The 18,773-nt window shown below is 48.2% G+C and overlaps 1 protein-coding gene across 1 annotated transcript in view; it reads left to right on the forward strand.

Annotated features, from left to right (window-relative positions):
• Positions 1 to 2,587: 2,587 nt before the first annotated feature.
• Positions 2,588 to 18,773, forward strand: part of slc25a26 (solute carrier family 25 member 26) — a 43,476-nt gene continuing 27,290 nt past the window's right edge. Inside the window, exons 1-5 of the mRNA XM_084704108.1 lie at positions 2,588 to 2,750; positions 3,048 to 3,204; positions 3,909 to 4,024; positions 10,409 to 10,513; positions 10,624 to 10,671. Coding sequence (XP_084560234.1) covers positions 2,718 to 2,750; positions 3,048 to 3,204; positions 3,909 to 4,024; positions 10,409 to 10,513; positions 10,624 to 10,671 — 459 coding nt within the window. The 5' untranslated portion in view covers positions 2,588 to 2,717. The remainder of the gene's footprint in view (positions 2,751 to 3,047; positions 3,205 to 3,908; positions 4,025 to 10,408; positions 10,514 to 10,623; positions 10,672 to 18,773) is intronic.

Here is an 18,773-nt window from a genome sequence, read left to right on the forward strand (position 1 = left end):
AGAAGGGATGAGAATGAAAAATGATGGACAAAGAGGTGTGACTTTAGACTTGTGTGTTACTGTACCATAGCCATAGCCTACAGAACACTCCAGAACACACTAGAGTCTGTCAGAGGGCTGACAGTTTCTTGATCGCCCAAGTTACAAAGGCTTTACCTCTCTCCATCTCATCTGTCTGTCTCTCGCCCGCATCCACCCCACCCCACCCCCTTCCGATGTACGCCACTGACTTACATATTCAGGAGGCTGTACACAAACAAGCAAAGTGTGATATGAACGGCCCTAAGTTCCATTCCTTGTCTCCCCTGCTGTTCTCCTGTCTCGATGATGCAAATGTTAGGCCAGCTAATGAACATGAATTATGTCTTGCCTGAAGTTACAGCACTACTCGACCCCCTCGTCTTATGAATACAAAGAGTGTGTGTCATCACGTTCAGAGATGTGTGTTCCTCTCAGCTCACAATTAATGGCTATTACAGATGGTGCTCTCTCTAATTGCCTGCGAAGAAATGAAAAAAAAGGGTGAAAAAGCCCTGATGCATATTGACTGTGTCCACAACAGCCGTTTCAATGTGAAGTAAAAACAATTCATTTTAAACTTGGGAAACAATCTGGCATGTGAATAAACAAAAAGTCATAGTTGCTGTTTTTTTAAAGCAACTACTGGAGCACTTGAAAACTTTGGCGAAACCCAAAACCTTTCCTCTTCACTTCACCTGTGTCTTTGAGGATGTTATCTTGCAATCGGACACACACTGTCGTTCAATATGAAGGCCTCCACAGAGGATTGAGTTGAGGCCCACTGACTAGAGCATTACGTTATTACAATACACCGCATCACTGCCTGTCTTTTTTCCAGCCCTCATTGGCTTAATCCTCAGTGCTTTGCCCTTCAGTTTTTCAAAGACAGCCTGCAGGGTAGAATTGCCCTTTGCTGACTCGCAGCTGACAGTGAATACTCTTCCTCCTCGTCTCCTCCCTTTTATCTATGAGATCATACTCAGAGCAGGTCAAGATCAATGGTGCTCCCTGCAAATCTGCCCAGACTTGGGGTGCTTCTGATTGACCTTCTTCGGGGGTAAACGCACCACACTTCTCAGCCCGACACTGCTCCGCAGACAGATTCACTTCGCCTCAACAATAGTTCCTTCAAAAGTTTGGGGTTACAGCACTTTCTTTTCACCGCTCAGCCAATCGCTAAACTTTTTAGTTCTGGTGTTTCAACATTTGAGACCTCAGTCATTGAGGTTGGATAATATTGTATACATCAACAGTGTGTGCACTTGTAAACTGACACTGTACACTTATCTGGGATCCTTTTGGGATCCTGTCTTGTGTCAACAAATGCTGTAGTAGACTATTACATTCTAGCAATGGTCTGTCTGTGTAGCTTATTTAAGGGGGATCATACACTGTCAAAACAACAACAAAGTGTCTTTCTCCAAAGTTCTGACATAGACGTGGTGGACCTGACTATTGACTAAATATATCAGAAATAATTTTTAAGACAGGTCAACAGACAACATTGAATTTGAGGAGCAACACTAGTTAGGTCTAGTTCTTTAAAAACCTTTAATAGCCAAATAAAATGAATTGATAAGAAGCGATGGTATATGACTCAAGAGGGTGGCTATCTATGTGATAGTCTGCATTAAATAAACTTTTTGTTGATCCAAATCCAAGACAATTTGCTCTCTGTGTCTCTCTGTCTGTTTCAAGACTCTCTCTGTCTTTCTCCTGAGTGCCTTAGGGCATTGCAGTCTCGTGGCCCTGAGCTCTTAGGCTATGTGCTGTGCAAGGCCAGGTGAGAGTATCCACTGGACCGGTGGCAGGGTTATTAATGGGCTGCTGTCACCGAGGCAGTCCCTCCTATTAGGGGGGTGGGGGGTAGGAGAAGGGCTACAACCCTTTATTCAGCCCGGACCCAATGATGTCTAGGCCGACCGTGCACGGTTTGAAGTTCCATGCCCACAATCCATCTTGCTGATGCTCTGTTCGGAGGGATCCCATTGGGCAAGAGCCCCAGCTGTGTCAGGAATGGGCTTCTGTCTCTCCTGCTCTGATGTGTGATAGGCCTGAGGACAGCAGCAACATTCTCAACCTGCTCTCCCCCCCCCCTCCTCTCTCTCTCTCTCTCTCTCTCTCTCTCTCTCTCTCTCTCTCTCTCTCTCTCTCTCTTTCTCTCTCTCTCTCTCAACCTCCTCTCCTCCTCCCGCAAACCTGCTCGCACTTGCTCAGCCTGCTCTCTCCTCCTCTCTCAGACAGCTCTCTCTCTCTCTCTCTCTTTCTTTCTTTCCCCTTTGCAGAGGCCATATACATTCTCTTAAATGTTTGGTAGTTATAGGTTTGTTTTTCGGTTCAATTTCAATTGTCCTCCGCGTTTGAATTTGTATTTGTTTTTGTAAGCATTTGGAGATTATGTTTCTAATAACTTTATGTTCATGCTTTAATTTACAGTATGACTGTAAAATGTTTACGCGTGACCACAGCGAATTTCTGTTTTACTTGATTACATGTTTAGCAAATCGGTAAACGAACCCTCGTGTCGTAAGACACACGTGATCTGTGTTTTGGTGCGTCACGCGGAAGTGTAGTTCACCAATATGGCAGCGTCCTTGAAAGGCATGTTTTGGCTGCAGTGAAGTGTCAAACATGAATCGTAGTGTAGATTCACGATCAGAACGGATCTGTCACAGTTGACAAAATAACACTTGAACATGGAGAGACAAGAATTCATTGCAGCATTAGTGGTAATGTGCCGGTTTTCCATATGCAATTTATTGTCAGCATTTTCCTTGACTTTTCACAGTATGCTAGCCATAGCTAGCTATCGAAGTGTTGAGACTGAAGTCAGTGCACTGGTGACAGTTGTTAAATCCTTCTACCTGTTTTACCTTTTAACTTACGTGCGTGTGTGTGTGTGTGTGTGTGTGTGTGTGTGTGTGTGTGTGTGTGTGTGTGTGTGTGTGTGTGTCTGTGAGAGAGACACAGAGAGAGAGAGATAGAAAGAAATGATAAAAAGGCTAATGTGTCTGTGTGTCCTCCAGGCAGGCGGCTGTGCGGGTATGTGTGTTGACCTGACACTTTTCCCACTGGACACCATTAAGACCAGACTTCAGAGCCAGCAGGGCTTCTACAAGGCAGGGGGTTTCCGGGGCATCTATGCAGGGGTCCCGTCTGCTGCCGTCGGCTCCTTCCCCAATGGCGAGTCTCATCTTTACTCTTTGGTAGCACAATGCCTAATAGCTAGGCTAGCTAGACGACCTGTCTTGTGCCTCATGGACATACTCCATGGTATGATAGTTTCTACGTGCAAAATCTTGTTTATTGTATGTATTAGATATCTGTACTGTACATCTTAAATCTTTTGAGGAATTAATGGAGTTATTTTTTCAACTGTAGAAAGAGGATTGTATTTTGGGTCACAACAAATTCTGCACGTGCAACCTGCCTATTTATGTTTCAATGCAACTTTTTAAACTTAAGTTGCAATTGGTGAAACTGATAATGATGATGTTTTCCGTTTGTTGGTGGCATTTGTGGGATATAAGGAAGTAGTATTCAATGAGGCTTGCTACAAAATATATAATATTTAATATTGACCAATACAGATGTAATAATACCTAATACTAATACAATAATACCGCAGTTCCTCTCTCTCTCTCTCTCTCTCTCTCTCTCTCTCTCTCTCTCTCTCTCTCTCTTTCCCACTCTCTCTCTCTCTCTCTTCCTCTCTCTCTTTCTGTCTCTCTATCTTTCTCTCTTCCTCAACCACTCACCTTCACTGAGTCACTCTCTCCTTCTCTTTCAGTTGTTCTCCCTCTCCCCTGTCAGTGGTCAGAATTATTAATTGCTGTATGCAGGTTGACTAATGGTCCTTACCCTGCTGTGGTTCTGCTTGGTTTCAGCCGCTGCGTTCTTCGTCACTTATGAGTGCACCAAGTCCCTGCTCAGAGCCCGCGCACTCTCAGCGCCTCACATGGAGCCTGTCACTCACATGATGGCTGCCTCCATGGGAGAAATAGTACGTCCTTTGCTAAACTTTATAAATAAATAAAAAAACACATATTTTTACCTTCCCTAGCTGTGTGATGCTGTGGTATCTTTTCTCTGTATCTCTACCTGCATCTCAGCCACCATCATATCCGTTGTTGTCTTTCTTTCACTCTTTTTTTTCCCCCTCTCCAAATTAATAATACAGCATGCTTGTTTACGTAATTGCCCTGCAGATTTTTTTCCGGAACTAGTGTGTGAGTTGATGGGTTAGAATGTGCTGTTGGAAGCAGGCCCCGGGGTCCAGCTGGGTGACTTAGGGCTCCCCGGGCCTTCTTCACATCGCCCCACCAGCTGGGTAAATAAGATCTCATTACTGCCTATTGACTTAGCTGTTTTCCCAAGCCAGGCCCAAAGACTCTCTCAATTTTGTCTGGGGATTTGGGCTTTAAAGTGGTGAGGAGCGGCACAATTTCCTCTGTTGGTCCACTCCTAATCGCTCACAGCCAAGGAATCCGGCCCCTCCGGGGTCTTGGAATGTACATTGGCATGAGAGGGGGGCTTCTGCCTCCCCTTCGCCTCCTGCCAACACACACCCCTGTCAGATGCAAAACACCAGCTTTTAGTATTCATGGTTTTTGGATTTGATGTCATTTCCAAGTTTTGCATGTATATGACATGGGCTCTGAGGAAGTAGAAGCCTTTGTGTTCAGCCAGCTGAGAATTAGAGGTCATATAGGTCTATAAAAGCAGAATTTCCTTGACTTGTATGTCGATAGTACAAGGCATCTTTCTCTTCCTATATTTGTAGTGTAACGTCATCAACGTTATCACTTGTGGTAACGTTCGATCTCCTAGGAGATTGTTAGGAGAGGTGAGGGTGAGGTCGGTATCGTCTTTGCCCTTTGTGTACTGTCAGGGATTTCAGCACTTCAAAAGGGGAAATCTTTGGAGCAGCGCAGAGAAAGGGTGATGCCTTGGTGCATTGTGGGGGCACCAGAGTGGGTAATCTACAGGCTTAGTCATAAAGGCCAACCCAGGGACATCCCAGAGTCAGAGATCCCCTAGACATCCTCCAGATTATTTATTCCAGACAGATGTGTCATTCTCCCTCTACTAGACCTATAAACAATACCCAGCTGGAGCTAATTGCTGAAGAAAATCACATTCTCCATGATCTCTTTAGCGGCTAGTTAACCACCTGGAATTCGAAAATGACAACCAGCTAATGCTAACCTCATTGCGCCTAGGGCTCCTGGTTTATTTCACAGTGTCCTCAGCCAGTGCCTTAGATAGAGGTGTTGGAGGGTTTAGTGTGAACTGCAGCTGTAAGCTCTCTGACCTGGGCAGGCATCATTAACAGTGGAATCAAAGGCAGTGCACGGATCCCTTGCTTTACGGCTTTCTGAGTCCTCATCTCTCTCTCCTACTCTGCTCCTTAACATGACCTCCCTGTGACCTCTGATGAGAGGACTGTTCAGACCCGTGCCTGGTAACTAGAAAGACATGGCTGCCAGACAGATAGCTGTACTGGTTTCATCCCTGGGTTTTGTGCTTGAGCATAGCAGCAGTCAAAACTTGCTCCACCTACTGACAAAGGTGACAAGTCATTTTTTCGATCCTCTGCACTGTTCACTTTCTCCAGTGTGTGAATACAAATCAGGCTGACCTTGTCGCCAAAATGAAAACACCGGAATCCCATTACCCTTTCTTCCGTTGGCGATTACCTTTAATTCACCTTACTCTTCTTTGTTGTCAGGTAGAACATAGCGAATGTGCCAGGTAGTTAGACTTACTTTCCTTCTCTTTTCCCGATTGATTTCTCTATCTCTCTTTTGGCTCCTCTTCTCTCTCTCTTTCAATTCCCTTCTATGTCTCCTCTTTATCTTGCTCTCTTCCTGTCTATTCTCTCCCTCTTTTTTTCTTTCTTTTTTTTTTCCCGTTTATTTTCTCTATCTCTCTTCTCTTTCTTTCTTTCCATCCCTTTCTCTGTCTCTCCCGCTCCCAGAGTGAGCAGCTGGCGGCAGGTTTGGTCTGCCCACAGGACCTATCAGAAGCAGCAGAAACCAGGTGTCATTTGGTCTCAGTCAGACCCCAGGGAACTCCATTTGGTTGTATGGTGCCAACTGTGCACAGTCTGTATCGTTCAGGACCGGAGCTCTGAGGCTTAAGAGCTATGCTAATCCTCTTGCCTCACTCCAGAGTTGACACGCCTGGATAGAGACTATCACAAGTCTTGTTTTGAGTCTATCATGGAATGCCATGAACGATTGTGATTCAAGATTTTCTGTTCACTTATTACGGCAAAGAGGATTTAAGGACGGTTTCAGAAATAGATCGTCTGCGGTTTCATTCATATGGAACATTTACCTCATGAATACTTTTCTATTTGGATACTAGTTTTAGATGACCAAAGGCTTATCCACCCCATCTACTCATGATTTAGAGAGAACAAGGTGAGACAGAACTGCAGGAAGAGACACAGAAACACAAAGAAGATGGGGAAAGAGCTCCCTCCATTGTTTAGGTGACTGCAGCGTGTCCCATAAAGAATGTGTAAGCTGATGGTGTCTGTCAGGGGCTAGCAGGCTGTTATCCAGCCATTATATCAGATTTATCTTCATTCCCCTTCGCCTGACGTCTGCCCTGAAAGCTCATTTGTCAAGCTGAGGGAGCAGGCTTTTCTTGCATTTATAAACCCCGTCTCCCTCAGGATGTACTGGAAAATACAGTGTGACATGACAAGATGCGGAAGGGGAGGGGGGCAGGTGGTGTTGGCAACTGGCAGCCACTTAACTTGGCACAGAGAATAATCCATGCTTCGCCTCAGATGCGCCGGTCCTTTGATTTATTGGACATCTCTAACTGGGTCTTTGTCTCATGTCCTCATCTCTCCTTCTTCCTCCCCCTCTGGTCTTTCTTCTGTTCTCATCCTTACCCCCCCCCCCCCCCCCCCCCTCACCCCTACAGTCCTGTGACATGGCATTGAAGTTGTGCTCCACAATTACACCTGTATGATCAAAAGCCAGGCCAGTGTGGGGGGGAAATGAATCAGCCATATCTACAGTTACATGGGGATAGCCTACAGCCTGTGGATGCTGGCGGTCTTATGTAGAAACTGTCTGGCAACTCATGCTGATTAGTGTTAGCAGTGTGTGTGTCTCTGAGGCGTCTTTAGAGGCTCCAAGCAGAACTGATACGCAACGTTTCACAGACGGGGATGTTGATTTTGACTCAGGCACAGGTACTGGGCTACTACCTGTGGGGGACTGGCAGGGATTTGTAATAGGACTCTTGCTTCCTGTGGGAAGCATGTCTGGGAGGGCTATCTGAGGTGATTTTAGATTCTGGAAACTTATATGGATGGCTTCATGGATGGCTTTCCACTTTGTCAAACTATGGTTTTCTCTCAGAAGGGTAACTGACAAATGATTTCAATCAGTTCAGTCTTTGTCATGTTGTCTGGAGCTAGTAATCATTGCCTGTTACTCTAGCTGTGGTTATATCTTGGCGGGATGGACTGATCACGGAGGCAGGACATCGAGGGCCTAACACCTCATGAGAGGAAAACATGGGTTGAGGGAATGGCAGAAGATATCCCAGTGCCAGGCCTGGCTGCGTCGACTTGCTTGCCTGCTGATTTGTCCTTCGAGTCTCTGTTCATTTCCCCCGTTTCTTATCGCACCGCTTTTCCCAGTGATGGAGTGTTGTCCCCTTTCTGCCTGTAGTTCGGGGGCTTTGGAAATGAGCGTGTCATTAGGATTTACGGTTGCCCGTCGTGGAGAAACACAGGCAGCGATCAGAGGCGCGCTCTAATTATCGCTGCTGACTCCAAATTGCATATAAATAAAGATGAATGTTGCCAGTAGTGTAAAGACAATGCCAACAAATGTTTCATCCAGCTACAGCCTGCACAGAGAGGAGGGCGCTAGCGAAAGAGAATGTGAGTGAACCGCACGAGTTAAGGGGACACAACCTGTGAGTTGATCCTAATAGTGTGTCCCTTAACGTTAACCTCCAGCCTTCCGTTCACCATGGCCTCCCTTCTGGCCTCCCTTCTGGCCTCCCTTCTGGCCTCCCTTCTGGCCTCGCTCTTCAGGCTCACACATAAGCTCATCCACCCCTCCCTCTGAAACACATTTCTCCTTTCATTTCCCCATTGAGGTTGCCAAATTAGGCCGAAATAAACAATGTCCGTAATTTATTTGGTATAATCTTCCTCTCATTCCGCCGCCTCCTGAGAGTTGACGAGAGAGAGCGGAGCCACAACTCCAAGCCAAAGATTCAATTAAGTCAGGAATTACCTGTCATACCCACTTCTCTTTCCATTTAGTGCCGTAATTCTGATCCTTTGGTGAAACATGCTGGGGAAACATGATGTACAATGTAGCCTATGATGAATGTTAACCCACCCAGCCACAGGGAGGAATGTGCCCTGTCAGGTTGAAAATGAGGGAGGTGGCGGTGCATGTGCCTTGTGTGACCATTTGGTGGCACTGTTGTACCGTCCTGTGGTTGATGACAGGACCACTTCACCAAGGATAGAAAAAAGAACTCTACCAGTCAAGGCAGGATACTGTCAAAACTGTAAGTGTAAAAGTAGGGAAGTTTGTCTGTTGACTGATTGAAAGGATTCACTCCATCTTGGCTGAACATGATCTATTTCAGATCCTGCTACTTTTGATCTACTTGGGTGGTCGGAAATGTCAGACATTCAGAGTTGAGTAGCCACTGCATGATGTCTTTCTATGAACACGACTTCATCTGAACTCCAGTCCACTGCAACAGTAGGCTAGCCCTCCCGGATCCTCCACTTGGTAGACATTCATAAAAGAACCAGCCCCCACGGTGTTGGAGTGTGGTACGACCCACGAGAGGAGAGGCTGGAATGAGGAGTGTCCGTGGTGGGTGTCCGTGGTGGGTGTCCGTGGTGTCTGACGCTGGCCAGGTGCTTTCCGGACGCGGCAGAGGGGATGGGCCTTTTTGGCAGGGTAGAGAGAGAAAGGTGAGGGGGTGGGGGGGGGGCACCATCCATCACGAAGGCAGTGCCCCCCATCGTACCCTCCCTCCAGTGGGGTGAGATTGCGGCTGGCGACGCAGGCGTAGGCGGCACGGTGTCAGGGGGTCCGTGGTGGGGGGGCTGCTCACCTCCCTGGGTCGGGGAGATTGCTTTCTGTTACCTGGTGCTCCTTGGTATTTCCGCTCCAGCGCGGCATTAATGGGAAATCAAGTTGCCGGGCAGCCCTGCCTGCCTGCCTTTAGGGCTTAAGGTGTTATGAAGCATGAGGTGCCTCATAAATATTTATGCCCATCTTGAGTTGTTGTTGGCAGTCCATATTTTTGTTGACATATGAGGGCCGTGTTGGCATTTGTTGAGGAGGGAGGGAGTAGTGTGTCTCTGTGTGTGTCTGTGTGTGTTTGTGTTAAAGGGACCCAAATGGACATTGAGTCAGTGACACGGTGACCATTTTGCCTCCTGCTCAGGTGTCATGTGATTAAGGGCCTGTTTGTTTGTCATGCTGACTAGGGCAGTAATTGGCACACTGGCACGCTAACATAAACACTAGTTAGTCAAACCCAGGGAAGAGGCAGGCTAATCGCTCTCTCCTGTGTCATGTCCTCTCTGTTATAACCTTCCTACTGCCTCCTCCTAGGGCTGGGTGGTATGGCCTAAAATGTTTATCGCAGTATAATTCGAAGCACTGACGGTAACAGTATATGTCATGATATGTTAGTTTTTCTTAAAATGTGATGACAATGCAATCCGCACCGCAGCGGCTAATCTACCGCACTCGGACGGATTCGGATTGGGTAACTCGGGTGTGTTGAGTTGAGTTGAATTTTCCAACTTTTGCAGTGCTTTGCCACGGAAGAGCGACTTTTTAGCATTCAACAGTAGCCTACGTTTATGGGATCGCAAGAAAAATGTTCAATATTCGTAGTGAGTTAGCTATAACCAATTATTACATGGCTGAATATACTCGATTCTGATGGCCTACAATAAATATTTCACAATTCTAACCAACCTGGCATTATTTGCTTGCATGGATACACGATTCCATGCCGCATTTTTGCTTTTAAGTCTCTGTAAACGTCGGAATTTGTGTCATGTAAAACCGTTACATGCGGTAATCGTATGGTGTGAAAGGGGCTGTGACAAATGTGATTTCTGGTTGGCTCTATCGCGGTAAAAAAAAAATCCATATCATAGGCCAAATTAATACCTGTATATTTCTATACCATTCATACCGCCCACACCTATGCTTTTCTTAGTGGAAACAAGTAGAACCACTGTACAGAGTAAATGAATGTCCAGTAGCTTATGCTTTGCATGTTATACAGTACCAGTCCTGGGGGTCTAAGGTAGAAATGTGCATCCAACTCTGCTGATGCTGTGTGGTCCTCCCTCTTCTAGGTGGCGTGTCTGATCAGAGTGCCCACTGAGGTGGTGAAACAGAGGACCCAGGCCTCCCCGTCCTCCAGCACGTACCAGGTGCTGCTGGCCACCCTCAGAGAAGAGGTAGGCTTCAGGGCCTTGGCAGGCCGATCACCTCCCGTTGACCCACCATCGCCCTGGCTCATCTCACCAAGACGCCTGCATGACGGGATTGTGTGTGCTTGTGTTTCCAGGGTGTGAGGGGCTTGTATCGAGGCTACAGGAGCACCGTCATCAGAGAGGTACAGTACAGCACCACTGGTCTCTTTACTCTGCCCAGAACACACACAGCTTCCCCAAGACACACCACAGTCACATCTCCACATAGCTCCTGAGACCAGTAGGCTTGACTCAGACACCACTGGGTGCTTCACTTGCCTTTCGTCTCCCTCGTGGATCTGGACGACTGGTTTGTGTAGTTTTGTGTGTCATTACGATGCGGCACATCAGCTATAGGGTGTTCAGAGTGTCATGTCTACTAGTTGATATGATTACACTGTATCACACTCTGCATCGTGAGTTTGATCATTTAATTTCTGTGTTGGGAGAAAGGTTTGAAGGACAGCTGGGTTATCTCCTGGTGGGAGACTGTAGACTTTCGCAAGTCTGCTCTCTCAATTGGAAAGTCTGGTATATTGGTTTTCATCCTGGATAATTAGTAAGCCCACTCCTGTTTTTTTTTTTTTATTGCATCTGATTAATCAAAGACATTGGACATGTTATAAATAAAAAGCTAAAAGAGCAGGAGAAGGGAAATGAACATGGAGCCTCACCTTCCTAAACAGAACAGCCCCTATTTTCTTTTTTTTCTCTCTTTCCCTCTCCTTCTCCTTTTCTCTCTTTCTCCGCATCTCTCCCTCTTCCTTCATCTGTCTCTCTATTCCCTTCTCTCTGTGAGCCATTATCTAGAGTTTAATTGCACCTGCAGTGCATGATAATATCTAATAGATTCTGATGACAAGCAGTGTGCTGGTGTTGGCTTCTCATGTGTAGCCACAGTTTATTTTTCTCATTTTCGAGGGAAATTGGAAAGAAAACAAGTGAGGACGAGAGAAGTAGTATATGAAGGTGACACTTGTTCCTCTCCCGTGTTTCTGGGCTGAGGTAATATAGTGCCCCACCGCTGTGCTGGCCTGTACTTATTTTCTGCCTCACTAAACCGATGTTATTCACACAAATTCCATCTGGACAGTGAGAGGGGAAAAAAAAGGACAACAAGGCTCTCTGATTTCTCCAAGGGGCTGTGAATAAATGAATACATTTGAAGGCTGGCGCCCAGCCCGTGTGCATACTAAAGTGCCAGATGAAACGGGCGTGGAAGCGGGTGGAGGGTGGGGAGTGTTGGGCGGTGTTGGGGGAGGGGGGGGGGGGGTTGCTGGATCCTTCGCGTGATTGGCTTTGACGTGTGTCAGGAAGGTAATTCATTTTCTGGGCCCTGGCTATCCGCTATCTCATCCTGGCTCCACGACCCTGTCAAGATAAGTTTGTTTACGCGGCGCGGCGCTCCACCAGCACAGCCCCTCTAATTGGGGTCTTCTCCATGATGTATATTCATTAAGCAGCCTTCACAACTGATTTCTGATGGGGCTAGATATCACAGGTTACTGTAGCAGCCGCTCTGATGTGAAGGGATGAGGCTCCATTGTGGACGAGGTAGCAGCTGGGATGAGGGCGGGGCTGGGGTAGGGCTAGGCTGGGATAGGGCGGGGCTGGGATAGGGTGGGGCTGGGATAGGGCGGGGCTGGGATAGGGCGGGGCTGGGATAGGGCGGGGCTGGGATAGGGTGGGGCTGGGATAGGGCGGGGCTGGTCTGGAGCCTGAGCTGAAGTGATCAACACACTGTTGAGCATCTTCTGTCTGACTATACAAATCAAATAAATCTGCATGTCATATTATGAATATAAGAAATAGTTTCTATGAAAAGACAACTAATTGTGCCCAAATATGCATTTATTCATAAATGGGTGGTGAAATTTCAAAAGTGTCACACTTGTCACTGTCTTTAAATGAGTGATACATTTTTAAGAAGACATTTTAGTAAATCACTGTCCTACTCAGACTATAATTTCTATATACGTTTTGTGGCGTGCTTTTACTTAACTACTTGGTAAGTACTACTCTTTACCAATAGAGGGCAGGAGAAGATTATTCCTATGCCTTCCAGATTCCTCGAGGCAGGTTAGCTCTCCCCTCCTCTCCTTCCTCCCTCACCAAACTGGCTATGTGACATTTATGAGCAGCAATCATCCTGATGGAATTGATAGCCTGTTTTTTTACAGAACAGTTGCAGTTTTGATTGAGTGTTCTATATTTTCTGCCCTCAAAAATTAAGATCGGATCTTGGGTTTGATCTAGACCGTGGCAATTGCTTTCTGTGTAACGAGCTTCACTTAGGTTATTTGATGGTAATTTAGTCATTTGTCGGCGCGTGTGTGTGGATGAGAGCCAGGTGAGAGTGGAATGAGGGATGCAGCATTAACAGTGGCAGGCAGCACTTTTACAAGGTGGAGAGATAAGACTGCGGTCCTCTTCATGTTCGCTCGCTCTCTCTGTGACTGTCGAACCCTCAGTATTGATGCATAGGCATCAATCTAAGCCTGCCTATCTTAGGGACTCCAAGGGGAGAGAGAGACCTTTCAGAGGTGTTTGCGTGTGCGTGTGTGTGCATGCATGTTTGTGTGTGACAGGAGCAGCAGTGGGATGATTTATGTCTCCCTGCTCCTCCCCAGTGTTCTACAAGGCTGTGACTGGTCAGCTTCTGACAGACTAGAAGCTGTGGGCTAGCGAACACAGGAAGGGCTATCTGGTCTTCCATCTTTCTCTCTCTCTCTCTCTCTCTCTCTCTCTTTTCTCTCTCTCCATGTATATTTCTAACCACGTCTAAATGATTTGAGAACCCTCCCTCCCTCCACCAGCCAAGGCCCTGAGGCCCAGGTCTTACCCGGTGCCCAATTTGTTTGAATTACCCTACTGTTTACTTTCCTGCTCTACCTCAGTCACACCGCATTGTGCTGCTAACAGGTGGAACAGGGTTTGTGCGTGCGTGTGCTTGTGTATGTTTGTTCAGGTTGGCCTACGATTTGACACACCAATCATGGAGTTATGTTTCATCTCCTGTTTTGAACAGACTGTCCTGTAAGCAGCCGTATGACAGAGCGGACCCCTTTCTGGCCCTCTGGACTGAATCCATGTTCCCGGTCCTGCAAAGCAACAGAAGCACTCTCATATCCTGTGTCTGTTAGCACTGATCCATGTGGGTTAGTGTTTCTACCCTCATCTCCCTCATGAGAGAGAGAGGGAGAGAAAGAGAGGGAGAGAGAGAGAGAGAGAGAGAGGGAGAGAGAGAGGGAGAGAGAGGGAGAGAGAGAGAGGGTCTTTAACAGATAAAGACAGACTATAGAGAGACGCCAAAGCACAGAAAGAGAGTTGTGTGTTTATTTGTGCTGCACGCGTGATGAGCCGGGTCTTCCTCCAGCTTTGTGTTACAGTAGGATCCCAACGAGCTGTTGTGATGTTGCAGCCAGCCAGGGCACATCCAGACCTGCCTGGGCTCTCCTCACCAGCGCCCTGCAGGTCAGCCCCTCCTCGGGGCCCGGCTAGGCCGAGGCACGGACTGGTCTCCGTGGGGACGCTGAGGTCTCCGTGGGTTGTAGATTGCTCTCACATCTGCCGCTGCACGTTTCTGGGTAGGCTGTGATCAAGGCACGGGAGGCCATGGAGACCTGTTGGCCTTTGCCCATTCGACCCCGCACCCTGACCTGTGTGACTGTGCGTGTTTGTGTTGGAGATCCACATGCGGGCTGCTCTCGCTTCCACATGTTGGCTTTCGAGTGTGTGGAGGCAGTGTGCTGAGGCAGTGTGTGGAGGCAGTGTGTGGAGGCAGTGTGTGGAGGCAGTGTGTGGAGGCAGTGTGTGGAGGCAGTGTGCTGAAGCAGTGTGTGGAGGCAGTGTGTGGAGGCAGTGTGTGGAGGCAGTGTGCTGAGGCAGTGTGCTGAGGCAGTGTGTGGAGGCAGTGTGTGGAGGCAGTGTGCTGAGGCAGTGTGTGGAGGCAGTGTGTGGAGGCAGTGATGGAGGAGGGAGGAGCAGCGTTGGGGCTTCAGCAGAGGGGGAAACTTCATCATGCTGTTTAATGCGAACTCCTGCAGTATAGCCACAGCTTATCTGTGTGTCACACGCTTGATAGGGTCAGACTTAACCGCCTGGTGACCTCATTCTGCCCTCCCCCAATCAGTTTAACAGACTTGCATCAGTAGTAAATGGATGGCTTTCAATGTCATGGAAATGAACAAGTCCCTGTCAGTGGACGTGCTTTATAACTTGACCTGCCGTCAGTTCTGAGGTAACGACTGTACACACTGCCAATCTGCGTGAGGGATTGCGTCCTGTTGGAGTGACCATCCACTGTCTGTCAGAACACTCACAGCTCTCTGCGTGTTCAGGTCGGGGCGTTTCGCCCTTCCAGTGTCTGGGTCTGTCAGACGTTCTGGAAGATAGTCCCCTCACACAGCCTCCCTGCGAGACACAGCTTGGCAGGTGTGTCCCTGAGACCAGGAGCGAGCCTCAAGGCCTCTCTAAGAACAACACGCTGGGTTATTGATGACTGATAGAGGTGGAGGAGGTTGATGAGTGTCAAGAGTTTGCTGGAAGGAGCCAGACCCCACGTGTTGACATCCCTTGGAACTCCATCTGGGATTTGGTTCAGAAACCAGTGGTTAAGGACTGTCTGTGTGTGTGTGTGTGATGTGTTTTTGCATTTGCAGACATCCGTCTGAGATGTGGCTCTGAAAACAGTGGTTTGAAAGCGTGTGTGTCTGTTTGTGTATGTTTCTGTTTGTCTTCTGACCCAACAGAGACCCACCAAAACACACATGGATCACACACACACGTTCAACAGCTCACCACTGTCAAACGCTTCCTCCCCTCTGAAGAAATTGGTGACTGGTGCAGACCTGGTGCAAGCATGTGCGCATGCGAGAGCCTGAGTCTGGGGACGTGACGATTAACATGGTGGCCATGTTAATGAGCGTATCTCTCTGTCTCGAGGCTATGTTTTCTTCCCACAATTATCTGCATGTTTGCCTCAATCTGAGCAGAAAACGATCCGGCCTCCACATGTGTTTCTAATAAAGGCCTGCGGGCCTGGTGAGAGACCCAGAGAAGCACAGAGGGGGAGAGGTGGGTGGAGAACGAGGGAGAGAGGCAGAGAGGGGAGTAAGGCGTGGAGGGAGGGAGGGATTGTTGGGGGGTAGAGATAAAATCTGGTTGAGAGGGAGAGGGGGAGGGGTGTGGTTGAGTGGGCATCATGGGTACACACTTGATACCAGGAATTTGCCTCTGAATCTCTCTGAATTTCATTATCCAGCAACTGTAAATACTACTCCCAACTCTAATGTTTATATAATCATAGAGCTTAGCATGTAAACCACACCATAATGCTGGCCGAATGTGTGATTGTGCTGACCACAGTACAGTAGGCCCTACACCCAGCTGTTCCCTCCACCTGAAGATGGGGGATGGGAGGGAGGAGGATAAATCAGGGAGTTTTGGCTGCAGTCTGACGTGGGGTGTACCCTATAATTAGTGGTTAACCTCACACTCCTTTAACAGCACCACCACTCTTTCATGAGGGGAAGCGGCATGCATGCCTCTCTCCTCCTGCTCTCATCCCTCTCTACTTTTCTATCCCAAACACAACACTAATTGCCATACGGCCGGCGACTGACTGGCTTCTAATTTGTTTTTGCCTTTTTTAATTAATTTTTTATTTTACTTTAAACATCCTAAAGAACCACAAATATGACATGTCATGACCTATGGAACAGCACTTTAAGCTGCGTTGACCTTCTCAGAAAGCTGTTGTTATGTGATGTTGTCCAGATGCAAGCACCTGCTCCACTCAGGACTGCCAACAGAACCTCACCCCTAAGTCAAGGGTCACAGAATAGTGATGTCACTTCCTAATATTGCCAAGAGAAAGAACTACGCGCAGTATTATTAAAGATGGCACATAGATGGTGAATCACTCTGGGTTAGGGAGTTTGGATGCTGTTTCTGGAGAAGGTGTGTAAGAGATGAGTCAAATGTGGTGGAGAATTCTTATTGAGCCAGCGTGTCTGTTGAAAGGCTGTGTGCAGGCTTGTTCTGGATTGATCAGGCCCATACATGGGTGTTGGCTCTTCTCCTTCTGCAGAATCACAGCCTCGTGTGTTCTGGTCCTGTCTCTGCCAATACCTCCCCAGTTCTCTCTCTCTCTTTCTCTGACGCTCCTGCTATTTACAGCTGCGCTGAGGTTATCTGATTCCCAGCTGATAAGCTCTGTGTGTGTGTGTGTGTGTGTGTGTGTGTGTGTGTTAGTGTGATGGAGTATGGATGGTGTTCTGGAAGGTTTCTGATGTGTCTCATTTCTGTGGGCTCAGTTCCCAGAGTGCCTGATGAGTCCGCTTTTGTGTGTGTGTGTGAAGCTCAATCCCAGTCCTGCTTCTCAACCCAGCCTAATTCCTTCCCTCCTCTCTTTTTCTCCCCAGACCCAGTCCTCCTCTCTAACCACAGTTCTCCTCTTTTGCCCCAGTCCTCCTCCCCTGCCCTGCCCAGCCCAGCCCTCCTCCCCTCCTCAGTCCTCCAGCCCCCTAAGCAGTCATAGATCTCCTCCTAGCTGTCAGCAACTAATTGGCTGGCCCAGAGGGCATCCTGTGTCATACCAGAACTGGATTAATTGCCTACCTAACAGACTCCCTCTGACATCATTTGCAGTGAAGCACCCTGTGCCACTTTATGTGCATTCTGAAAAAATACCTAACTTTAATTAACTGTGCTTGTGCGCGCTTGAGTGTTCCACAGCCACATGTACAGGACGTGTAGTTGCGTGCATGTTGAGGTGTGAGTGCACATATCTCTCAGTGTTGGACGCGCTCTTCCTTTTGTACCACGTACAGTGTGTGTGTCTTGGCTCAGCTAGACTGCCATTAGAGCCACATGCTCTCCGGTTCACTGAGAGTTGTGGAGCAACAGTGTCAGACACACAGGTGCTTGTTAATAGGGGAGTGCTCTTCTCTCGTGTTTCCTTGTTTCTTGTTGCAGCAGGCGTCCATCTTGAAGCAACAACTGCACAATACCTACATCAGCACTGGGGCCAGGAAAAGCCCCACACAATGTAAACATTATCCTCCGGTTCTGGGAACCATTTCTCTCATGGCGATGGAATTGCGCTCTTGAGCGTTTGCCAGCGTGCCGATTCCAGCCCCCCTCTCCTGCTCCACAAGACCTCAGAACAAGTCTTAATTTGTTGGGAATATTATTGCTCCGTACCGACACTTGCTACTCTGAGGGCTTATGGGATGTTGGGCCAGCTGCTCTGTGATTGGCTGGCCGGGGTGTGCCGGAGATTTAGCCACCTAGTTTGGCTTGTTTCAACACACACCCTCTGAGGCGAGGCGTTCAAAAGCTGTCAGGTGGAATCCTTCAGCAAGTGCATTTATACTCTCGTCAGGCTGACTTTATACAGCGCTTGGGAATGTGTGTGTGTGTGTGAAAGGGAGGTTGGAATGAGCAGTATCAATCCAACGAACTCTCCCTACATAATAAACCTCCTTCACAGACGAGTTCCAGCAATCCTCAAGGAAATACTTGTATAGACTGTAATAGTGTTTATGTGCAGGATGTTCGGATTTTGAGACTTATTCTGTGACAGTCTTAACTAAGTATGTTGGCTGCACTTAGTTACACACAAATGTGTGTGTGTGTCGATGTGTGTGTGTGTGTTCATAGGTTGGACAATACCTGCGTATGTGTCTGCTGACTGCAGTGTTCTCTTCCAAGTGCGGGCAGTTCTCCAGAGCGTGTGTGTTTGGACAGCAAAGGGTACACGGGGGCCTGTTCTCTGCTAGAAAGAGAGCAGGAGAGCAGGCCTTGCTTTCATAGCCAAGGATATAGGGCTGTCAGGAGAGTAGTAATCGAAACCAGGCCTCTCTCCCTCCCTCTCCTCCCCCTCCTCTCTCCCTCCTCCCCTCCTCTCTCGCTCCTCCCCTCCTCTCTTCTCCCCCTCTGTATCATCACCCCCCCCCCCCCCAGCTTGTCCTTTCCCCCGCCACAGAGCTTGTGCCCCCCCCCCCCTCCCCAGAGAGCAGTAGCTGGCACAGTGTGCGTCAGCAGCCAATGAGGTGTGAGGCCAGCCCAGCCCCTCAGAGCCAGATCAGAACCTCGCTATTGATCCGTCTTCTGACCGTGTTTGTTTATTTATGAAGCCCTGGTCCTGGAGGTGTGCTTGTGCCCCCCCCCCCCTCCTCCTCCGCGCCCTTCTCCCCAGGACGGATGTGCTCATATGTTTGGCCAGGCTGTGCCGTGCGTG

This window comes from Hypomesus nipponensis, chromosome 9 (genome assembly GCF_054491055.1).
Source record: "Hypomesus nipponensis isolate SF chromosome 9, ASM5449105v1, whole genome shotgun sequence".
Classification (NCBI taxonomy): domain Eukaryota; kingdom Metazoa; phylum Chordata; class Actinopteri; order Osmeriformes; family Osmeridae; genus Hypomesus; species Hypomesus nipponensis.